We start from the raw sequence: 25119 nt of genomic DNA, 5'->3' as shown, positions 1-25119 counted from the left end.
GTGATAATATAAACAGCAACTTTTAGTATGATTTAATACCAATGAATTCACACACACTCATTTGTACAGAGAATCAACATTCAGAAGAAATATTTTTATTTGTGATCACTGATTCATGTGCTATCATTCAGCCATGGACAAACACAGACATGCTTTTTAAAAAAAATGTATGATACCAAACCAAAATAAAACGTGAGTACCTCTTTAACCACAAAAAAAGAGAAAAAGAAAAAACAAAAAAATGCTACTAAAATGTATCAATTTGTCAACTATCTGTAAAAATGAGAAAAAACTAACTTATCATTAGAATTATTGTTTGTTTTCAACAGACTTGGTATATGTGCTGTGTATTTGTTTCACAAGGAGGCACTGTTGCACCATCTGATGGCTTGCAGTGTGTCCAGATTTTTTTTATCTCAACGCATTTACACATCTCCTCTATTGTCTTTCAAGTACAGCCTAACATATCTCAAAAACTACATACAAAATCAACATCTGCATGTCCCTTAAAATAAACACAAAATCATAAATGATATGTTGAATTCATGATATAACTGTACAGGTAGTGTGTCTGAAGATATTACTTTGGAAATTAAAAGTAAAGCAAACTCTCTTTTTGAACTTTTGGATTGAAACAGCACAATAAACAGCAGGTTACAGCTGTAGCCCAGGAACTCGACTGCAATAATCTCACTGAATATAAATGTTTTTTTGTCATGAAAGTAGTTTAAAAGTATGAATCTATCACATATACAATTGTTTTCTATCCTGTTGATTATCTGTAGCTGTCACCTCATTAGTGTTAACCAGTCTTGGAAATAAAATACTTGATACAAGGCACTTCTCACTTTCTCACAAATAACTCTTAAATCTTGCATTGAATATTTCATAATTACAGAAATTCTGGCCACATTTAAACCAATTATCACACAGGAAGGATTATGTTTCTACATTTCCTTAGTTAGGTGACAAGGATTATATGTCACCAATTTAAAAAAACAAAAAAAACAACATGATAATAAAAAAACTTACTGATTATCATTGTCACATTTTAGTATTTTTTTCCACAGATATTTTTTTGTATTTACCAGTGATTGTGGCTTTGGTCCGCATTCATTATCAGACAGCACATTCCAGTCCCTATTTTGGATAATTAGCAAAAAAGTTCCAGTCTGACCATTTTAGTGATGATGGTCAAATCGCATTCCTTTGCCTGCATCTTTAACAAAAGCACTGAAGGAGGCGGTGATGGAGCTGTTGGTTTCCTGTGTCAGATTGGAGAAGGACTGAGAGGAGATGAGATGATCCCACAGGCCGCTGGTCCATCAATGCCTGTGCTTGAACAAGGCTTCCACTTGAAAACACATGAAAGTCCAAAGTTAGTGGCTCTTTTACCAATGCAAATGATTTTGTAAGACTACCTCAATACAACCTGCATTTTCCTTAAGCTTTTCTCTTCTAACATTCATATTTATGACTCTTTTTATTACAGAAGTGTGGTCATCACAGTATATAAGAAATGTATCTGCAGGAGTACACTTCTCTCTAACACAAGATGCAAAAGTAAAATGATCTACAATTTAATTAATTTTACAGCAAAAGTTTTAGACTTTTGGCCATGCCATAGTGGCATGGCTTTAAGGATGACAATGTGGGTTCAGTCAGTTGATCAGTCAGCAACTTTGTTTCAGGGTGAAATGTTTCAACAACTATTAGATGTATATTACCATAAAAGTTTATGCAGACATTTATCTTCAGAGAATCCTACTGACTCTGGTGATACCCTGGTATATCTTCTTGCGCCAGCGGGCGGTTGACATTTTTGCAACACAGTGAAATCTTGACAACTATTTGCAGGACTGCCATTAAATTTAATACAGGTATTCACGCTCCCCTTATGAATTGCAATGACTCTTAATACCCTGACTTTTTATCTAGTGCCATTATCAGGTAAATTTGTTCAGTTTATAACCAAATTTCTCCAAAACTAATGATATTTCCATCAGCCTCAGCGGTACTTTGTGTTCAGAGGTCATTTGCATGTCACTAAAAGTTAGCATGCTAACATGCTAAACAGTTTTAGCCTGACAACCACTATCATTTTTAGATTTACTTAATCACAACTGCTAATTATCAAAAACAAACTATGGACCTCAGCTTTTATCCACCTTACAACTGGGTTTTCTTTACATATATGACCTCACAGAGCCACCAGCGTGGTTATGTTAGATTACATTTACAAGTACCTGTGTTTTACAACAATGTAACTTGGTATAGAAATAAAAGTGAATTATGATCCTGTTAGCTTTATGCAAACAAGAGCTTGTCCTCCAGAATTATTAGTTACTGGAGCAGCTCACTGGTCAGTAATGAATAGTTTGGTTTGGAAATTAACAAGAGTAAATGTCTGTGACTCATGAAAGATGCTGAAAGGGCATGCAAAGCTTTCTTTAAAAAACAATTGTTAATATAGCTACTGAAATTTCTTATTATTTATTCCATGGTGTCCCTGTGGGCCAGAGCAGCTATTTGATGCGAAGCTTTCAAAATAATAGCAGCCACTACTACAAAAGAAGTAATCAGCAGCTCAGCCACTTAAAAAAGTAGCAATCAGTAGCTCATTATAAAGGCTAATGGCTAATACATATTTAATAACATTCAAAAGTTCTGAATTCTTACTTGTATACTCCTGAGGGGACATCGGAGCACTTATGACATCATTGAAGTGTTTCAGCCAATCCTGTTGTTCGCTCTCTGCCTCGCAAGTAAACAGGAAGCAACGGTCAGGTGTTACTATGGTGATACCGTATTGCCAGGCGCCGTTGCAATGGGTGCCAGCGGGCAAGCCGGGGGAGGCGCTGTAACCGTGGTCCTTGTTCCCCAAGAACACTTCGCCTTTAGCGAAGGCGTCCTTCATGACGGAGGGAAAATGAAAGAATGAGGGTTAAACTATAGAGTGTATCATGACATTCAGTGTTACTGCTGTATGTTAGCATGTTGAATTCCTATAAATTTATTATATTTAATGAGTAAATCAATTATGTTACTGTTCCAAATGTCTGCTAAAGGCTGAATAGATTGAACAACTGAACTGATACATGACAAATGAAGTGGTTTATTCTACTAATTTATCCATTAACCGAGGACACCAATGACACCATACTGGTTTAATGACTATTAGGCAGAACATAAGATAAACTGTGTGAGAGGGTAAAAGCAAATGTGAGAAGTACAATAAGCTAAACAAATTTCTGAATTATGGAACTAAAAAAATAAACAGTCAGCAGTTAAGTGCTACTCTAATGTTCCAAACAGCTGTTGTTGTGTTTGTTTGCTAAGTAGTGAGAGCTGGCTAATAAAACTGATGTATCCATGAGATCCACTACTAATACTAAACTTCTAGTCAGCTTGTGAGCAAATCAGATGTGTTCACAGTGTCTATTATGCCACATTCTGGTAATTTATAGGGTCTCTCATTGTCAACAGTAGTTACCAAAGTGGGTGCATAAAGGATGGGCAAAGGGTGCTGCAAGATTAATTTCCATTTTTAACAGTATTTTATTGAATATTTACATACTGAATACAAGCAACTTGAAGAAATTAAATATTAGATTCAGCATGCAGGTTTATGCCTGAAAATCTGAAATGAAAGCAAATTTTATCTTTTGAATGGAATAAAACAAATTAGCATATTAGCATACATAATTTTCATTTGTTGTTTTAGAAATATATTGATCTGCAAATCTGCACAGCAGCATAGTGTAAACCAGCTGACTTCTTTTTTTCCTGTGTGATTGAGTACAGGCCCACTATTTCAGTATACAGTATATGTCATATGCTTTACATCACTGTTCCTGTATTTGTTTTGCTAGGTTGTTGAATTTGTGAACTTTTTATAATATATACTGTATGTCTTATAATAGGTATCCATGGTGTGATTTCTAGTGGGAAAGGGTACATGTGTATGTGTTGCTGATGTGGGTACCATGACAGAAAAATCACTATGAAGGGGTGCCATGGTGTAACAAAGTTTCAGAGCCACTGCCCTATAAATTTCCACAATGCACTTTTACATGGGTATTTCCTTGTATACATTTTTTTTTCTCCCTTTACAGAAGATGTCAGAGTTTAGGGCCAAAAACAGACCAGCATTCATCAATGCAGCTTGCTCAAAGATGGACCCTACTGCCCTGCCTTATGCATGAAGTACCTGTTGCAACATAAAGTTGATTTCTTTATCAGAAATTTTGCTCTGCTGTAACTGTAAGGTGCCACTATCATGTTACGGTAAATAAATCTCACTGTCTGTCGTAAGAGAGCATGAACAAACAACACTTATGAACACAAAGCACCATTGTAGATCTAACATGCATAGTTTCCTCATTGTCCAAGTGATCAAATTACGCTTTCTTTGAGCATCCTCCCCATATCCCCAGTCCACATTAAACTTCACTGCACTTCCTCGTCCTTTCATCTACCCGTTTTTCTTGATGAACACTCTCAGGAGAAGTCGGACATTTCAGTCACTTAGCACCTATAATTATTGCACCTCTCCATTGAACTATTACATCAGCAACAATACTGAGCTAATCTGCCTTGGCTATCTGATGTGTATTTAGCCAAGTGTTGGGCAATCTGAGCCGCCCCCTCTCAGTTTCTGTTATAACCGCTGCAATAAAAACTCCCCTCTAATCCTTCAATTGCTCTGAATCTCACTTTCACAACCTTTCCAAGTGCTGATATCAAATAAATTTAGGAAAAGTTTGCACATAGTGTTGTCTGTGCATCCAGTGTAGCATAAAACTCCTCCCACTCCTCCCATCTTTTCACAGCATAAGAATACCATCACGGCATGGCTGCACCTCTATACTTAGTAGTTTGTGATCAAGAAAATGAACCACAGTCATTCAAGCATCAAGTAAAAGCCTAAAATGAAAAAAAGACTGTCTTTTCCATGTGTGTAGGTGTGTGTGGGTGTGTGTATTGCTGCCATACCAGGGGATCTTTAAAGTACATGAGTCGCCTATGATCCAGAGTGAACCAGCGTTTCTTGAAGCCCTCTGTTTGCTGCAAAAAGGAACAAAGACAAAGTCAGACGTGTGGCCAGTGGGGACAGAGAAAAACAGTGAGAGAGAGGGAAACTGTATAGTCCCAGCAGCATCTTAGGCTTTAAGAGCTCCTACGAGATTATCAGCATTCTTCCTTAATTTGTTTGGTTTTCTGTCAGTGCTTCACGCTGTCAACTGGTTTTCCTCCTGGCAGCCTCCGTCTGAATGTTTACTGTGCAACCTTCATAACACTGATACTGAATATGAAAAGCAACACTTGTTGTCACAGTTGAAAGTTTACATCAGCGCAGCAGTTCCAAATCCACACTGAAAGCAGCTATCGAAGAGTACAAAGCACAGCACCTGTGGAGAGTTTACTGAAGTGCACGAGCAGCTTGAGCTCTTTTCAGAATGCCAAGCTTCAAATAATGAGGATGCTCAGGTGCCCGACTGCTGCCAAACTGTACTCATAAAAGTGTTTGATATTCTCCTTGAGCATAAGCCTGCACAACTAACTGTTCCCTTCACATTTCGCCAGTGACTCCTTTCCACAAATATGTCTCACATGCATGTGAGGGAAATGAATTATGACATCCATTTAGCAAATCAGCCCAGCGCAGCAAGTTAGCGAGTCCTTTCATCTCTCAGCCTGACAGACAGAGATTAAACTGAGAGTCTGTGTGTCTGAATACAGAACCGGTTGTGTCACTGAGGATCAGATTGCTTGGTGTTGTCTGTGTAGGCTCTTCAGTTCTAATATTATGTGTGAAAGCACTTGCCTGTGTGCACATATCCTAATATGAATGTATCAGTGCAAGTGTGCATGACTGCATGCATACTATATACAAATGTCTCTTTATGTATTTGCTTAATCCAAACATATGTCCATGTTTTGTGTGTGTATTTGTGGGTTTGACACTCGAGGATTAAGCCGATCCTCAGCTGGAAGCCTTTCGTTCCCTCTCAGACAGACGGACAGTGAGGCAGGCAGGTAAGAACTCTCTGCTGTCGGTCAGCCTGTCAGGCAGCAGTGGAAAGCAGCTGCACTGACAGCTGGGCTAGTTAGCCTCTTAGCCCAACCCTATTCAATTAAAGCAGGGAGAGTGGGAGGTGGTATCACAGGAGGAGGTTTGAGGAGGAAACTGTGTCCAACTTGTTAGATAGAAATTTACTTTGAAATCGAATTCAGATCCAAACCTGGTTTAGATGGTTCTCTGTCATGTTTAAGTCATTGTAGTGAGTCTTTTCCATTGTTAATGTCAATGTGATAATGTGTGATTTATACTTTAATCATTCATTTTCTGTTTTTACATATTTTATCTTTAAATCGGAGCAGATGATTTGCCACATGACGATGCCGATCATGGAAAAGTGACCAGCATTATGCAGGGACCTAATTATGAAGTAAACCCACATGGACAGGACAATGACTTCACTGGTGATGTGTACACAGATGTATAATATTAATATATATAAGATTTAAGATCTGTCACATTCCAATTTGGCACAGCTTAACTTAAAATTTTACTCGCCAAAAATATTTTCTATAGAGCGCTCTCTACAAATGTCCAGAACTGTCTCAATTTTAATAAAAGGAAACAAAATATACAAAGCACATCTAGAATAAGAAAAATAAATCACACAGCAAAATTAAATCATAGTTGAAATAAAAAGTAGTTTGATTCATTGCAGGAGTAGTATTATGACTGACATATTTTGATTAAGTCTTAAGTATTGGCGTGATTAAACAGCTGAGTAAACACAAAATGAAATGTATAAACACAGCACATTTCTGTCTTCAAGTTTTTTTCTGCTGACATGAAATATGAATAATGTTTTACACAATCAGGGCTTCAACCTAGTCAGAGTGACAACTAGTGTTTGAGATCATTATGAACTTGAGCATACAGTATGGTACACGGACAAGTTTGTATTCACTGATAGGTCTGTGCAACAATACAGGGGACAGGTTTCCCTTGTCTAGCATGACCTGACAGGTTGAGTGCCATGGGAAACATGAGAGCAAATGCAAAGGGGGGATATTTAGCAAAGAGGGGGAGTAAAAGTATAGATACACATGGTGAAATAAAGATTTACATTGTGTATGAATCTATGTGTGTGTGTTAACTTGCCCTTGGGCCTGTCTTCTCCATATATCCTTCCTTCAGAAAGTTCCGGGTAAGTTTGGGTACGAGCTGAAAGCATCAAGCAAAAGAACAACAGAGGAATAAAAAACAAAATCATGAGGATACAAAGTTTTCAGTCAGTGCTATATTCAGAGATAATGCTACCTAACATGCACAGTAGGTATTAGGGATGTCAGTTTTTGGTTAATTTCGCTTTCGACAGACCGACACCAATTAACTGATAACTAACTGGTTAATTTTTAAGAGAAGCTGTGACGTAACTTTTCTTTGTGAGAGCTGTCCAGCAGTAGGTGATCAGAGCTAGCTTGACTTTTAGCTCATCCTTCTTATCCTCAGTACGTTTAGTCACAGTGGCTCTCAATGGCATAACATACTCAGGGTCGAGGTACGAATATATATCACATTACAAATATAAGGCGACCCTGATTGTAAGACGACCCCCCCCCCCCCCTTTTCCAACAGCTGTTTTTGGAAAAATACTTTTTGAATATACCTTACATCCTAGTATAGCTACATACTCACACACTCTCCTACCAGGCTCTCGGAAGTGGTCAAAAATGATTTTCTCTGGCAGTTAGTGTTTATACGACGGCCTCTTTGTCTTTTTGAGCTCCTTATCATCTGTGACAGTGGTATTTGGCAGCTTGACATATTCTGTTTCTGCAGTAGAGACGCCGGAAGATACTGTGGACTTGTTTTCACTCATCATGAATTTATTTCCTCCATGGCAGAAAAACACGTTACACAACCCTTCAGAAACTCCCGCGGGTCAAACTGAACTAACAAAACACTTTTGGGGCCGACTGACTTTAACACACTCACTATGAACAGACTTTAAGACATTCCCTAGCCTAGTGACATTAATGCTACAAACAACCCATAATGCAACACTCTATGTAGAAATAGGTTTTACACGGATACTGTATCAATTCAAAAAGAATATCTGATGTTGTGAACATGTAATTGTCTAGCCGTTAGCAGAGTGTGTATGCAAATCAACCTATAGACTGGCATGTGAAAGATTAATTAACAGATTAACGGTTAGCTGTTGACATCCCTAGTAGGTATAAAATGTACAGTTTTGGAGTTATCTTACAAGCACAGACATAAAAATGGCAATACCATTTTAATCTCAACAATCATTAACCACAAATCTAATCTGCATGTGTGCGTGTGTGTGTGGATAACTTTGTGTGTCTTCCAGTGTATATGTGTGTGCTCACCTCGGCATCCGTCGCTCCAGGGAAGGCCACCTTTAGATAGTGAAGCTGAACTGCCCGGATTGAATTAAACCAGTCTACAATCTCCTAAGAGAGAGAGAGAGAGAGAGAGAGAGAGAGTAAGTAAGTCTTCCATTAAGCTGTCAGCATGCTCCCTGCGGAAACGTGCGTGCCATCACCTTCACAGGCATGTTTGCACTGTCCATATTGTTGCGTTTTTACGGGTGTTTGCAGACCTTAGTCTATCAGTTAGGAAGCAAAAACCACAGCGGAGGTCTGTGTGACGTCTCTGAGAATACCACTCAAAATATTATCCCATGGTTGATAATCACAGTCATCACAAATTATTTACAAATCATTACCAAATTACTACTGCTGTATTTTATTGTAAATATTTTGTAGAGTTAAAGCTCCAAACAAATATTACTTGCATTTATGATGTTTTTGTGATTGTTTACAAGGGTGAAACTGTGCTGGAAATCATTATCATTATGCTTGACAAAAAACAAACCACAAGGTCAATGCAAGGTCCAACTTACTTGTTGTTTCCAAAGCATTCAACCAAATTTTGTGGCCTTCTTTAGCGGATGGAGTTTGCTCAGATGTCATGGAGATGCTTTAGTTGTTACCACATGACCACATAGGGAATTTTGGTAACAGTTTGTTGTATAGGGGTTATATACGATTTTACAAGATATGGTTAGCAGCTTTGGAAGAAACTAGTAAGTTGGATCATGTGTCGAGAACTTTTTTTTGTCAAACTGCTGTTTTTAAGGTCAAGAATTAACCTCTCGATGAAAATCCAAAATTAGTTCCTGAATTTGAGGCAGTTTTGCACCAGCTCTCAAGTCTCAGGCGTCCCAACCACCACAAATATATTTTCAAGCTGATGACAACACTGAATTCCATGTATTTCAATGTGTGTTCATAAATGACACAGAATGATGGATGCGGTGCTTGAATGTCATCAGCTAATGGATTCCATCAGTCATGAAAATTGACACAGATGGTTTGAAAAGGTTTGGAGACTCGCCCACAACAACACAATCCAGGTAGTTTCAACTCATGTCTGTTCCTTAATGTGACAGATGACAAAAATCCCATGTGAATGCCACCTTATGATGTATATTAAATTACTTAACCGGTAAAAAAGAAAAGGAAAAAGGAAATTCTACTAGCACTTCTCTTTTATCAAAAATGCTTTATATTTACTGAAAGGCTATAATTCTTGTCCAGCCAGCCTTAAATACAGTCCTCCACTGCATCATTGTAAAGAGAAAAGTAATCATTATTTCATATACATTTTTGAGGTTTTCTTGTACAGACAGAGAGTTCAGACAGACCTTGCCACTGTCGTGGTACACAAAGATGTTGCGGGTGCTGTAATCCTTGAGGTAGGTAATCTGGAGGCCGTTTGGGTTTCCTATCTTCTCTGGTTGGAAGGTTGCGTTCATGGTGTCCACCTTGAGAACTGCTTTAGGCTCCTTAGCCTGCAGGAGAGGAGGAAAAGAGGAGTAGAACATTGCGACCAACAACATGGAGCCCACTTAACTACATGCTCGCTTGATCTAAAATTTCCTGCAGATTTACAGTAATCTGCTATACTATACTATACTATTTCATACTATTTTTACAAGGTACTTTTGAAGAAGTTAATACATTCACTTTGCGAGACAGCAAACTGTCATAATCTGTGTAAGAATAATATTCTGTGACTACAAAAAACAAGAGATGAACATTTCTAGGGGGAGTAAGGACCTTACAGAAAATGACACCTTATTGTAAAGTGTCATTTTCTGTAGTGGACCTCTGAAACATGACTTTGAACTGAACAACATCAGTTCAAAGTCATACTAATGAACTTGTCAAACATCAAGGTGATGAAGTAATGTTAAGTATGGTTTTTTGAGCTTTTTAAGAGGGCCCAAGGTCTCTAAACAGAACATTGAGGTTAAATTAAAGTAAAATAATGTACACATAAATTTAGAATTCAATGGACTGGGACCAATTCTTAAATCTCTTCCTGATTCCATTGTTTTTGATGGGCATTATAATAATAATACACTTTTTTATGAAAAACTCATGTTTTTGTTGCTGCCACTTCTTGCCTATAAAGAAAATGTCAAACTGTGTGTTTGGTATCAAGGCTTAAAGCCATATTTTGTGCTCTTTCTAACCATGAAAATAATATCTGGAACATTTATCTCAGTCTGCATCACTGATAACAATCATGTCTAACACCAACACAAATCCCAGGAAACCTGTTTGTGGATGCTGCGCTTTAATCTGCCCTGACTTGAATTTAAATAGGAAACTATGAACACAAAATCTTTGTGTGTGTATCTTCTGCCCTTGACTTTGACAGAAAACAGAAACAGCTATACCTTCCTATAAGAACAGATTTGACAATTGATTACATTTTATACTTTTCTGTCATTGTGAGTGTTGACTCTACCGGTATGATAAAACAGATTGTGAAAGTGAGACAAATTGGCTTGGGAGCAGTCAGTCGGACTAAGTCAGACTGTCACTTGTACCTGAATATTTTACACACCTCGAGGCTCTCTAGCGCACTGGATTTATACAGCACCGCTTTCATTTTTGTCACCGCTGTGACTGAGGGAGGATGTTTTTGTTTTATTGTACACTATAGGAGAGTCAGCAGGAGAATACGAAGCAACAGTGAAATGTTTCGCAGTGAAAACAGTGCTGAAGAAAAGGAAAAAAAATCACAATAAAAAGACATTTATATGCCGAGACACGTGCTAAAACAAAGTGATAATCCATGTTTAAAAAAAACAAAGTAAAAGTCTTTTTTTATAGTCTTTTTAAATATATTATTCCAACTTCCCAGAGCTGGTTTAGTGTGACAAACAAAGTGCTCCCAGTGCTTCCAGCTCTAATTAGTTTGGGTGGTGTACAGCTTAGTGAATCAGCCACACTGACAGAGAAGACAGACTGCTGGTTAAGCTTGTCTGAGCACGCTCAGATGCAGAGCAGGGAGCAGGTACGGAGACACTTTTGTGTGATTATAAAGTTAACTGTGTGTATGTGTGTAAAGATACTGCAGCACATAATGTGGGGGTGTTGTCCGCAGTATATTTCATGTCTTAAAAGTGCTCTGTAATTAAGGTATTCATGTTGCGGTTGCATGTATGTTTGAGTCTTGCACATGTGCTGGAAGTGTTCAAACTACACTAACTAGGATGCTGTCTAATTAGGTTACTGGTGCCTTGCAGACATGGTTATGTGTAGGCAGTGCGTAGGTTAAGTGCGTAGCTGCATGTCGCTAATAAAAGTCTCATTAAAATCTGCTGCTTACGTCATATTTGGTGAAATACTTCAGAGTCCCCTCTCTCTCTGACAGGACAAATCGCCTGCTGAGGAACTGCCCGTTGTCCCGCCCCCTCTTCATCATTATGCCATCTCTAGTTCCTGCGGGAAACCAGCAAAGGTCATTCAGTGGCATGTATGTGTTCCTGCACGTGTGAGTGTGTGCATTGCACTTACCTTGCTCATACGTAAAGTTCCTCCCGGGCTCAGAGAATTCTTTCCTTTCGTACTTTGCTCTTATCCACTGCTCCCTCAACACCCTGAACACACAAACAGAAGACACGTCAACACAGCTAGCGTGTAAAATAGCTGAAAGCAGACTAATAGACGTCTTGTGTGCTCTGTGGAAGAAGAGAAAGAGGCTAATGTCAAAGTGCATAGAATGCTGATTCAGTAAAGCAGAAACCAAGACAGGGAAGAGCTCTAATTATTCTGCTCAAGTAGATTCATCGTTAATTTACTTACATATCCCTTACGGACATGTAAAAAAAAACTCTGTTTGGAGCAATAATGTGTGTCTGAAGTGTGTTTTTCCACAAAAAATGTAATTACCACTTTAAAATTCTTAAAATGTCATCTACTCCTTCTCCCTTATTAAAAATTCCAGAGTCTATGAATATGCAAATATTTTCCTTCTGGACACAAGATGTCTTTACCTCACTATAAAGTCCATTCTTAGTGTGTGTGCACTGGAGGCTTCAAGTTTCTACATCACACTTGTGTAAATTGAATACTGGACCAGGATCGGCTCCAAACTAGTTATAATGTCACAAATTATGCTCACAGGCCCAGCCGTTAATCAGATAATAGGTGAGCACAGAGAAACTTTCCACTTTCAGCAGATGAATGTGAAAACAGCCCTCTACATCATCCTGCACAGCGAAACTCAAACATCAAACTGTAGGAACAAGCAGAAAAACATGATTGAGTGGACGGAGACTTTAAATTCCCTCAAGCAAATTTACTACCTACTTCAGCGAAGGTATATAGATTTCTATACATTTCATCAGTGCATAAAATAACTGTAAAAGCAATTGAACATAAACACAACTCTACAATATGGCTATAATCCTTTCAATCTACATAGGTTGAGAGACTTCTGTTTACCATTTGTCTGGTTATAATTAAAATAGCTAAGACAGCAAAACTATTTGAACCACACAATTCAGAAATGTATGTTTGGAAATATTTAGTATGCCTGCAAAATATGGAAAATATCCTTATTTTTCAACATTTTTTGCTAGCTGTTCGATTAGCTAGCTAGCAAAGCTAACAACGTAGCAATAGAAGAAGAGAAAAATAGCTACAACTGTATCACAGAACTTCAGGAGTAAAATTAATTGCCCAAAATGTATAAAGCTGACCCTAAAACTGCACAAAAAATATATATTTTCTCCAACTGTGTCACATATAAGTCTACTTGCTTTAATTCAGTCAGTTTTGGAGAAATTCTCAGGTCTTAATTCATTCTGGTGAACCTGATATATGACATCAATAGTAATCGATTTATTTAATACTCTGACTATCAGACAGCAAACCTGAAAATCATCCCAAAAAAACTGTGAAGGAAAATCCTGTGCAGTTCACTTTCACTTGTTCATCCTCGTGTGAGCAGCAAAAATGGACTTTCATAAGTTCTCGGTAAACAGAGCTTCAATGACATCATCGTCATTTTTGAGCAAAAATGCCAAACATTTGCTGGTTGCAGCTTTTTAAACGTGAGGATTTGAAGCTTTTCTGAAGAATCAGAGCTACACAATGGTAAACGTGTGTGTAAACGTGTGTGTGATAGAGACAGAGAAAGCTGCAGAGATTCACGCTGTCCTCAGGCGAATATTTTCAACAGGTACAGCAGTGATCTACTCCAATTAAAACACCTTTTCATTTTATCCAACCTGAGGAGGATTGCTCTTTTCTAAAAAATCCCCCTGCTTCACATTCATACAATTCCACACATTCTTGGCTGTGAGCTGTCTGGTGCAGCCACAGTCACGCACACCGAGACAGTGAAGAGACAGTCATGCTGCCTCTCTTTACTGGAGGCTCACCACTGACTGAGGGAGGAAAAAAAAAAACCTTCAGAAACAGTTTCAAAAATTGTGTTGGGTGCCGTTGAATGAAACAATAACGTAAAGATAATACATAGTTATTCCTCCAAATTTCTAAAGAGCAGACTGAGTAGCCATTTATGGATTGTAAATGTTGCAAAACCTTTAGTGCTGAATACTGAGGAGTTGTACAATTTACATAGAGCTATTTAGTAGTTATTGTCTGTAATAAAGTTGTCTATTGTTTGTTGATGAATTAACAGCTACTCTAATTGCCCCTATTAATCGAATGCACTACTGAAATGTTGTTTTAAAGAGTCATGTCCTTACAAGTTGCAAAGACTGGTACTGAATTAACACTGCCAGAAGGCTGACATTCAGGGACAACTCATTTAGAAGTAATACAAACAAAATAGTTACCGAAGGAAAGCTTAAGCATTGCAATTTTAAGATAAATGGAGGAATGCTACTCAGTTTGTCATTAAAACTTCACTCAGAGCACAACAATGACTTAGCATTTGAAACTAATTTAAGTGTCAGAATTATTCACCATTAACCATCCAGGACACAGCATCCTTATATACAGTCGCACTCTTTTGATGTCATATCTGCACAGCCATGCTGGCTATAATTTAACGGTGGGGAAATGTATTTCTCTCACTTTGCATGCACAGATCTCTGTTTTTATTGTAAGATGTAACAATCGGTTCATGTAATTCCAGAGACCATACTCAACTGAAGGAAAGAATCACTGAATTAAAATATGAAACATCAGACATTTAAAACATAGACAGTTGTTGGAGACTAGAAGAAAAACTACAGGGGTGGAGAAGGCTAAGATTTCTAATGAGAAATGGTTTGTGTTTGCTGGGAACAAAAGCATGTTCTGTGTCAAGAATATTTAATTCATAGCAGAAATTTAAGATCCTTAAACTGGAGGTGAATAAAAATCATGATGTGCCAAAACAATCCTGCTGTTCTTCTCTTTTTTCCTCGTCTTACTGTACATTCACCTTAACAATCATATTTTGGGGCAGTGTAAGACTGCTGACTGAATTGATATGTGTTAAACTATTTCTATTTGCCTCAAAGTATTTCAAACTATTGCAACCAGCAAAGACTTCAGGAAGTTACTGGCTGTGGCCAAAATATAGCACATAATCCCCCCATAAAACGGCAAATTGTTGTTTTAAAGATTCAGCTTCTCCAATTTAAGGTACATTTTTTGCTGCTTTTTTGTTTTATATTGCCTTGATGTGAACATGTTTGGGTTTTGGACGGTTGAACATAAGAAGCAATTTGAAGATTTTGTCTTGAGCTCTCAGAATTATTTATGACATTTCATTGATTAAATGATTCATCAAAAACTAAGCAAATAAATTAAAATAATCAGTTGGAGATCTACCTGAAATGTCAATTTATGTTGTGATTGCAGTAATACTGAGCATAATAAAGTATAATCAACACTCACATGTTTGGCTTAAATTGAAAAAAATAAGCAAAACAGTAATATTGACACATGAATACATACTCATGATGATGACTGTTATCACTATATTCAGCAGAGTGATCAGGATTATAATTCCTTCCATCACTCTGTCATTATTCTGGACTTGTTTTAGAGATAAAACATAAACATTTCTAGACTGGCACAGTCAAAGCCCAGACTTGAATCACATTTATAATCCGTGGAATGATTTGAAGAAACAAACTTTTCAAAGACACTCCCTCTACAACTTGACCCAGCATGAGCAAATCAAATAAAATAGAGACATATCCAAGAACATATGAATCACTGCCAAAGTTGCTCCTGCAGACTGCTGTCAAAAGGGGTTGAACATTTTATATTTCTTTATTTCTCCACCGAAATATTTCACAAGTAGTGCAAAGGGGACTGAAGGTTTTACTGTACTGTAGGTCCTACTAATTGCTGGGTGTGACTGTCCAGAGCTTTCAACCCAGCAGGTATTATTTCAGACACATCTTCAAAGTAAAACACCAGCTTCAAAGATAAATGAGAAATTATAATTTTGTAAAGGCTCTGGTGTGTGAATATATGATACTTATTATTTATCTATGTATTAAATTGTATTGTAACTGTCTATCATAATCCCGAAGCACTTTGGTAGAAACTTTTGAAAGCTTATATAAATCATGTTTTACTCAAACTTAAAAAGTACCAAACAAATGCAGATCAGTATCTATGCAGGACTAATAAGAGGAATGGAAAGAGTGTTTTCCTTTATTTCCTGCCAAGTGAAAACAGCATATGAGTGGCTTCTCCTTCCCTGCTTCACACTTAAATATAATCTAGAAGACGGCAGATGGTGAACACCTCATAAGATAGAGGTTTTTAAAACTAAAATCAGGTAATAATGTCAAAGGAATAATAAAAAACTGAAGGATTTATTTTTGTCATGCATGCAAACACACACGTGCATGCACATGTATTAACACAAACATGAAACCACATGCATGGATACACATGATCACACACTGAGCACCACCCAACGGAATAAACAGTACATGCAAATGTAGGACAAAAGCATAGACAAAAAAATAACAGGTGTAGCAACTGTGACATTTACAATCTACGGTTAACTGTGATAATGTGAATTTTAGCTAGTGAGGAACAGGCTTAAAACCATTAAAACAAAAACATTTGACTCCTTAGAGGGTCTTTTAGAACAACCAAACACTGAACAAGACTATTTAAGGCAACTAAAATGTTACAATTAACTCTCATGAATAGAAAACACACTGAAATAGCGATGGCTACAGCTTCACCTACACTCTGTAAATCTGGGGTTGCACCATAGTTACATTACCTAACCAACGCTGTCATTGTGGTAGCGACTTGCCCGCGACAGCACCCACCTGTCACTCAAAGTGTCCACGCCCTTAATTATGCATAAATTTAAGCTTTAATAAAGTTTAAATGAGTGAGTTGTATAAAAAGTCATCCCCTGTACAGTTGTCATGAACGGGGACATTAGCTATAGAGGCCAAAACTATTTTTGTAAACATGTTTATTTCTGCTGTAAAGTTAGGCATTTTAACATGGGGGTCTATGGGGATTGACTCGCTTTTGGAGCCACCCTCAAGTGGCCATTCGAGGAACTGCAGTTTTTGGCACTTCCTTGTTGGCTTCATTTTTCAGCCCCGGAGATTGCCACTTGTACAAAATACACACATATTGTAACAGAAACACACATGATTTATATTTGTATGATTTCTGTGTGTGTGTCTGTGTGTGTGTGTGTGTGTGTGTGTTGCCATGGTTACTCACTGGCAGTCTCTGTGGGTTGGTTTGTAGTAGTACACTGGAACAGCAGCCTCATATTTACTCTTCATCATCTCATTACCGTTCTCAGCCATGAACTATCAAAACACACACATATGAAATGAGAAAAGGTCTTTTAAAGATCCAGTCAGTGTGTAGAATTCAGTGGCATCAGGCGGTGAGGTTGCAGATTGCAACTAAACGAATATCCCTCTCATCACCCTCCCCTTCCAAGCGTGTAGGATGTGAAAGGCCCTCAATAGAAGCCAGTGTTTGGTTTGTCCGTTCTGTGCTGCTGTAGAAACATGGCGGTGCAACATGGCGGCCTCCGTGGAAGGGGACCCGCTCTCTATGTAGATATAAAGTGCTCATTCTAAGGTAATGAAAACTGCTAGATGCCACTAAATTCTACACACTGCACCTTTAAGGATGAATGACTCTTTGGCACAGCATTGTACAATTTTACAGTTACAGTTTTTCATCTGCTCAACAGGGGAATAAAGTTTGTGGAATAAATCTTTATGATGATAACCAGGAATCTTTTTAAAATAAATATGTGTAAGGTAAACATCATCATTTATCATCTGGTTTCTGGGAAACCTCTGCACAGGAAGACTGGAAAATTACTGGAAAATATGATTTTTCAAACATTTGAGGGAATTTATCTGCACTTGATTTATGTCCCCATAAAGGCTTAAACATGAAAACTGGAATCTCTCTCTCTCAGCCATCAGACCAATAATATCATACACTGTAGCAAATAAATCACTTTTATGAGGTGAGTCATATGATAGAGTATCTAAAACATTTGGAAAACATTTGAACTTTTTCAGGTTTTTCAGTGACTCTTGTTCTATGTTCTATAAATCACCTCTGGTATGTTCAAATGTTGCATATAAACTAAATACTAGTGAAATAAATTAACCAGCTATTTAAAGATGATTTGGTCTGTTCATGAAATGATCTTACAACCATATCTATAGTATGTGTCTTTAAGCTGTAAAATGTTGTCAAGTAATAGAAAGAAATAGCGATTAATCAATGATTAATCAATGATCCAACTGACAAGAAACTGTTAGGAAAAAAATGTGTTTTCTCTCAGCTTCGTTAAAGAGAATAAAACTTTTCCTTGAACCTAGAGCATAAATGCATAAGGCAAGAGAATAAGAGAAAAATCAGTTTAGAATTGTTTAGTATTGGACGACTTCTTCTTCTTATTATGTGTCAGGATTAATTAGGCCATATTTCATACTGTCATAAGACAAAAGTGGCTCAATGTCCACACAAATAACTGTCAAAGTCTCCCTCTTCCATTATGTCTTTCTAATTTCATACATCATAAAGACATACTCACACTGTCTCCTTATTTTTTCAAAGACAACAAAGCAGCAAACAAGTTGGTTACTGTGATCATCATGAATCAGTGTAGAGTTTTTAGTTTGTGACGTACACATCATTACTTTTGATGAGTGGCAGCAAACAAACTGTTCATCAAGCAAACAACTTCTTCAAATTACCACCAAAGCTTCATAAAGTGTAGGGACCCTTCCAACACAGTGAAATGTTGCTAAAAAAGACATCATGTTAAACTCAAACCTATATATAAAACATGCCAACATCACTTAAAAATGACAGCGCAGTGTTCTGTGTAAGTTTATGGGACAGTGAGGGGTCAGTGAGGGGGTTGCTGCAGGCTCTGTGGTCTCACCTGCACCTCGTGGTCCTCCCAGCGAGAGAGGCTCAGGGACTTGACCTTGCTGATGTCAGGGATGTTGCGGTGGATCCCAGAGCAGGCCAGACAGATGAACACCCCCAGGGAGCAGGAGCCCCAAACGGGATCTGCAGAGAGGAAGATGGAGAGAAAAAATGACAGAGAAGAAAGACAGAGAGACAAAGAGAGATGGACTGAAAGACGGAGAGACTGAGTGTGAGGGATGCTTAATGTTTACATGCATACAAGCATGAATATAAGCTATAAAGTCCAGAGAGACAAGACATGCACGCTTTGTACGGTTAAGAACTAAGGCTGCATGAAGAGCCCCTCCATTCATTTCTACAAAAAAAATATTTCAAAAATATATTTATGCTTCAGGAAAAACATCATCACACATCACATCACACAGCAAAAGTGTACTTACTACCTCCACTAATCAGTTTCCTGGGGAAAAGGCTGAAGTCTTCGATTGGCTAGTTTTGTCCAACCAACAGTCAAAAACACAAAATATGTAATCAATGATATCAGAGATCAGGCAGCAAATCCTCACATTTCAGCTGGATCCAGAGGATGGTTTTGCTTTTTTATATTGATTATGTTTTAGGTAAAGAGCAAACCATTTGATACATATTCACAAAGGATTCTAATGATAATAAAACTCATATTGAACAACTAACAAAGCATTTTTGCCCAAAACCTTTACAATGAATGGTGAGACAGCTGTCAACCACTGCACAGTTATTCATTTATTCCTATACTGCGAAAACTAAGGCTCCAAGTAATGATTATTTTAATTATCAATTAATCTTCCAATTATATTGTCATGTCAGAAACTAGTAATAATGCCTGTTTTAATTTTCAACAGTCAAAGGTGACGCCCACGTCTTATTTTGTCTGAACAACAGTCCAAAACCCAAAGATGCTCAGTTTACAATAGTGTATGACCAACAAAATCATCACATTTGAGAAGCTAAATCCAGCAAATTTGAGCATATTTGCATAGAAATTAAATGATTTGATCATCAAAATAGTTGCAGATTAATTTTCTGTCGATCGACTTACACTACCGCCCTCCTGTTATCACTACAGATCACAGATGTCTGAGCAGGGAGAACAGGACATCCTTTAATTTTCCAACCATACGGTAGATTAGAATACAATGTGTTTGGCTGCTTTACTCTCATGCCTAATTTTTGCTCCGTCAATATTTCACAATGCCAGGGTAGAGAGCTGAATTAAAAAGCAACCAGCCCACACACGCATATGCCAAGGCACCAAAGTGTCTCTCTTTAGTCTTCACTCATGAGGAACAAAAGAAATTACAGGAATATATGTCACAATGTGATCAGAGGGGTTGAATCTTGAACCTTGACAGTACAACTCTAAACAGGAGCAGAAGAAAGTGTATGTACTGAGCAGTCAGTCAAGCTTCCTTGGATAAATAAAGATTTAAAAGATGAAGAGATAAGGCCTGGTATTGATATTATCTTTGTTGCATTGCTCAACTACAGCAATATGTTGTCCTGGGGGCTGCGTTTACTGATTCCTTGATGTGATTGTGATGCACTGAAATACAATGCGGTCCTATAGTTCCTGAATGTACCTTCAATTTCTACAAGAGGGCGTATAAAGGACCTCCAAACTGACTGCTAGACTTTAAGCAGTGGATGAGGGTGTGTGCAAGCCTTATACTCTACATGTCAAGACTTGTTGAACTCTGAAAGTTTTCTCTCTTGAGCCCCCCACATCACAGAGCTGTTAAAGCTGAAGTAGAGCTCCTCCCTCTGAGGTCCTAAAACTCACCTTGTGACATACTTAAACTCAGACTAAGAAAATGCATTAAAAAAGTAATGATTGGGACATTTTGTTTTAGGCTATAAATCAAAACGTACTTTGGGCTGCAGTGGTTGAATGATATAAAAAGAGTTGGGTAAGATATCTTAATGATTACCTTTACTATGCTGACACAGGTAAATGTTCCGCGCCCCTTACACGTCACATCCCAGCAACTCAAGATACGCTCAGGGCAGTTGGGTTTGACCCTTCCGTGAAATTATACACGTACTTAAAACTTTTTTATTTTTCATCTTACCTGGTGCGCCACAATCTGCGCAGGTGTCATTTCCAGGTTTTTGTTGGATCTCCCTCAGAGCTCGAGTTGTTCTCTCATTTGCCGACATTTCAGTGTGCAAATCGATTATTCCTTCCTTTCAAACACACACAGATAGAGAGAGAGAGAGGGGTGGGGTGGGGTCCCTGTAGAGCCCTGTAGAGCCACAGCAGGCCAACAAGGTGTGTCTCCTTAAGCTCCCCCACTTGGGTCCTATCTATCTAACGGACTGCAGGCAAGTCCGCACAGGTATGCGCCCTCAGTAGAGGCGAGGTGTGCCAACGAGTGAAAAGGAAATCAAGTTCTTCTCATAAAGTTTTCACTGAAACGTCCATTATCTTTCCCGTTTTGCTGCGGTCAAGGAGAAGCGCAAGCCACCCTTCAGGTAGCCCGTGAGGCGCGTCCTGCCAAAGTCTGGAGCCAGAACACCGTACCAGTCTCGGGTCTGTCTGTACGGAGGGTGAGCGTGAACGAGAATGAAACCCTACACTAGGAAGTGAAATGCAGGGGTTGTCCAGACTTGTTTTTCCGCATAATTCGAGGTTAGGATACATGCATGTCGTTCCGGCGCCAACTGTGCAGCATGCAGATGGACAACAAGGGGCATGTTGGAGAGCCAAATAATAAAATAGGCCCGTCTGATCATTGACTGACCTTTTAAAAAGATTAATTAGATTAATTAATTAACACTATACATTTACTGTTGAGATGTTTCAGATTTTATTTTTATTTTATTTTTTAAGATAAGGATACTATAGAGGAAGTCATAATGGCAGGATGTGGTGTGGGTGTAAATATACACACATTGCATGACGGCGTCATTCCTCATTTTATGAGTCATGTTGTGTAGGCCTAAATACCTGTGAGGACAAAGGAAACAATCAGCAATAAAAACGCATGACTTTAGGTAGCATGTCATGCGTGTCAAATGAAAATGTGGGTAACTAAACCCAGATCAGGTCAATTCAATGTGAACTATCCCATGAGACAATGAGTTTTAGATTAATATCAAACTGAAAAAGATAAATGAGCTCCTGTTAAGTTGGTAACAGGGGTTAACTGATTTGGTGTAAGAAGTGTGTATTTAGACCCTTTACTTAAAGTAGCAATCTAAAAATGTAGGTATGTAAAAAAAATACTCAATTACAAGTAAAAGTCCCGAATTTAAAAGAAAAATGTCCCTTGATAGTGATATTATATTTCATATTACTTTATTATCAGGTAGTGTTATCTATAATGATGCAATATATTTGTTTGATTAATCATTATGGTTCAAAGTCCGGGACACTTCTGTAAATACCTCATACGTGGACTTGGTTCGGTCCCTTTGATCCAGTTAAGGGGAATCTTGATACCACATGATACAATTACATTTCAGACAATAATGTGCTTACAACTTTTTAATGTCATGTTCAAACAGGAAGAGCTGTCCCCAACAGTTTGGGGATGGACCTTTCCTGTTTGAACATGACAGCCCCTTTGCTCAAGGTCCATAAAACAATGTGGGTTTTTTTTCCCCCAGTTTGGTGTGGAAGAATATAACTTGCCTGCACAGAGCCCTGACCTGAACACCACCCAACACCTGTGGGATGAACTGGAACATAGGTTGTAATCCTGGCCTTATTGCACAACATCAGTGGTTGACCTCATTGCAGCCAGGTTCCAAAATCCTCTTGACAACCTTTCCAAAACAGTGCCGGCTGTTGTAACAGCAATGGTTTTAGATACTCAGTTATTGCATATGGGTGTACTGTTTGGTTGTCCACATAGTTTTGGCCATATTGTATGTTTTCTTTCCTGAAAAGTAGCTGTTAAATGAATATAGGGGAGTAAAAAGTTCATTTTGCTACTGAAATGTAATGGAGTAGAATAAAATGGAATATTTTAACACTGCATCCCTGTCAGTCTGCAGCTTGTCGTTGCATGTTTGACCAGTAGGTGGCAACAGTTCACCACTTTTCTGCCCATTATGACTACTGGGTTTAGTTCTAAGTGTTCCAGGTGTGGATATCAGTGCTGTACTTTTATAGCCTAAGTATATTTTTTCTTTTAACCAAATATCATTCCTCTCTTGCTCTTCATGTTGCTGAAAGCCTGAAAAATACACAAGCTGGTTGGAGGGAAGTGAGCCTTACGCTACTAATATTTAATCAGCAGCACAACAGTCTTCCCATCACAAAGAAAATGTCAGTTTGTGGAAATACTGTAAAACAAAAACTCTTTGAAGTGACTTCCCTCACGCCTAAACATTCACTACCCAATTTGGTAACCTAAGTGAGACAGATAGCAGTTAGGCCGATGTGACAGTCGGCGAGCAACCAGGGTTTGATGTAATTTTGCAGCACCGGATTTCCCTTGTGACAGCAAAAGGCTAATGCCCCGTTACCGAGCTCATTTGTCAACACCAATCCAGCAGACAGCGGCTGTCTATTCTCTCCCACCCTGGTCCCTAAATCTTCTTTTTCTCTATGCCAATTTTGTAGTTGGATGCCGACATTAAGGTCGTTCACGCGTTTATCTCGTCACGTCTCGACTACCGCAACTCCCTGTACACATGTCTCTACCAAAAAGTCTCTCCATTGCTTCCAACTCATATAAAATGCTGGATCTCTGCTCTTAACTGGTTCCAAAAAATGTGACCATGTTACACCTGTCTTTACATTGGCTACCAATGTCTTTTAGAATTGATTTTAAAATACTTTAAATCCCTTTTAAGGCCTTTTGTGGTTTGGCACCTCCTTATATCTTTGAGCTCATCTCCCCTTATGACCAAACGCGCTGCCTAAGATCCTCAGGCAAAACTCTGTTATCCGTTCCAAAGTCACAGCTAAGAACTAAAGATGACTGCATTTGCACTTAGAGCCTCCGGGCACTCGTATAAAGCTGATTTTTATTCTTGATTCCGAATTTTTTATTTCTGTTTTTATTTTTTACTTATTTATTTACTTTTTGTCTGTTTGCTTAATTCATTTTTTGGTTTTTATATTCATATTTGATATTGCCCCTTGCTTTGTTAACTGACACTTTTTTGCCCATGACTTTCATTACTTTACTTGATTTTATGTCTGTACAGCACTTTGTAACTCTGTTTTTGAAAAGTGATATATAAATAAAGTTATTATTAATAACAACTGTTACGCCATGTATGGCAACACCTAATTGATTGAGGTTAAAGTCTATCTGTGTGTGTGTGTGTGTGTTTTCAAAAGGACAGAGAGGATGAGAGAGCATCTCTCACTCTGCATGTGTAATGTAAGAGCATCAGTCAAGTGTTTTTTACAGACAGAAAGGAGTAGGGACACAAATAATCTCATGAATTTAAAGTTGCGGTAGTGTGGCTCCTCTGTTTCCTCTTTTCCTCACTCTCTTGTTTTTTCTCATCTTCCTGTCAGTTGACTCACTCTTAACCTCTCTTGCCTCCTTTCTTTATTTTAATCTCTTCTATCAGTTCAATGTTTTATTGACCCTGAAGTCTGCTTATCCCTGAAGATGAAGGTGACGGAATTAATTGCACTCTTTATAGCACAGTTAAAATCAAATCACAGAAAACTGACAGTGTAATATGCTTTTGTTTATTTCCTTGTATTTGTAACAGCATAATTTGAGCTGAAAAATGCACACTGTATCTCTTCTCTGTCTCTCTCTCTCTCTGATGATTTATATGCACGCAGTTGGTGGCATTTTGAAGCTCGCTGGGTATGACAGCGACAAAATGGCAGCGAGTCCAGGCCATTAGTATATGTCTTGCTGGGCTCATCTGACATATCAGAAGAGCCCAGCCCTGTCTGTGGCCCTGCCTTTGAGTCCGGACTCAGTCTATTCTGTGATGTATAGCCTTAAATTAAGCTAGAGGAGTTGCCCAACAAAGTTTAAATCAATCCACTGAACTGGCACTAAATGGTTGAGGAGTTTTCATGGGAATTAATTCTTTAGTTCTGACATCAAGTTTAAACAAGATAAATGAGATTTAAGGGTCTACAGCCATGCCAGCAGATCTGTGAGGCTGTACTTAGGCACAGCGACGATGCTTTGAGCTAAATGTTAATGTCAGCATGCTAACATACTCACAATGACAATGCTAACATGCTCTTGTTAAGCAGGTGTACCATGTTAACCATTTTAGTTTAGCATGTTAGCATGCTAATTGCTACTTACTAAACAAGAAACCAAAACTACTGCACTAAAAGAACAGCTGAAGCTGACGGGAATATCAGTG

At 38.2% G+C, this 25119-nt stretch overlaps 1 protein-coding gene and 1 long non-coding RNA gene across 2 annotated transcripts; one reads left to right on the top strand and one right to left on the bottom strand.

Moving 5' to 3' along the window:
- Positions 1 to 75: 75 nt before the first annotated feature.
- Positions 76 to 21436, bottom strand: zgc:92360 (uncharacterized protein LOC436988 homolog). Its single transcript, XM_067585425.1, has 11 exons — positions 20886 to 21436; positions 18788 to 18918; positions 17086 to 17177; positions 11926 to 12008; positions 11738 to 11850; positions 9759 to 9905; positions 8419 to 8502; positions 7181 to 7243; positions 4996 to 5067; positions 2680 to 2911; positions 76 to 1354 (listed from the first exon to the last, which is right to left on the bottom strand). Exons 1-11 carry the CDS (start codon positions 20971 to 20973, stop codon positions 1326 to 1328), a joined length of 1134 nt encoding a protein of 377 aa, XP_067441526.1. The 5' UTR covers positions 20974 to 21436; the 3' UTR covers positions 76 to 1325.
- LOC137180157 (uncharacterized) lies at positions 21250 to 22796 on the top strand. Its single transcript, XR_010927917.1, has 2 exons — positions 21250 to 21363; positions 22426 to 22796. It is a non-coding gene; the product is annotated as an uncharacterized lncRNA (long non-coding RNA).
- The last annotated feature ends 2323 nt before the right edge of the window (positions 22797 to 25119 follow it).

The sequence above is a fragment of the Thunnus thynnus genome, chromosome 3 (assembly GCF_963924715.1).
Source record: "Thunnus thynnus chromosome 3, fThuThy2.1, whole genome shotgun sequence".
NCBI classification, from domain to species: domain Eukaryota; kingdom Metazoa; phylum Chordata; class Actinopteri; order Scombriformes; family Scombridae; genus Thunnus; species Thunnus thynnus.
This window is presented reverse-complemented; position numbering and strand designations above follow the sequence as displayed.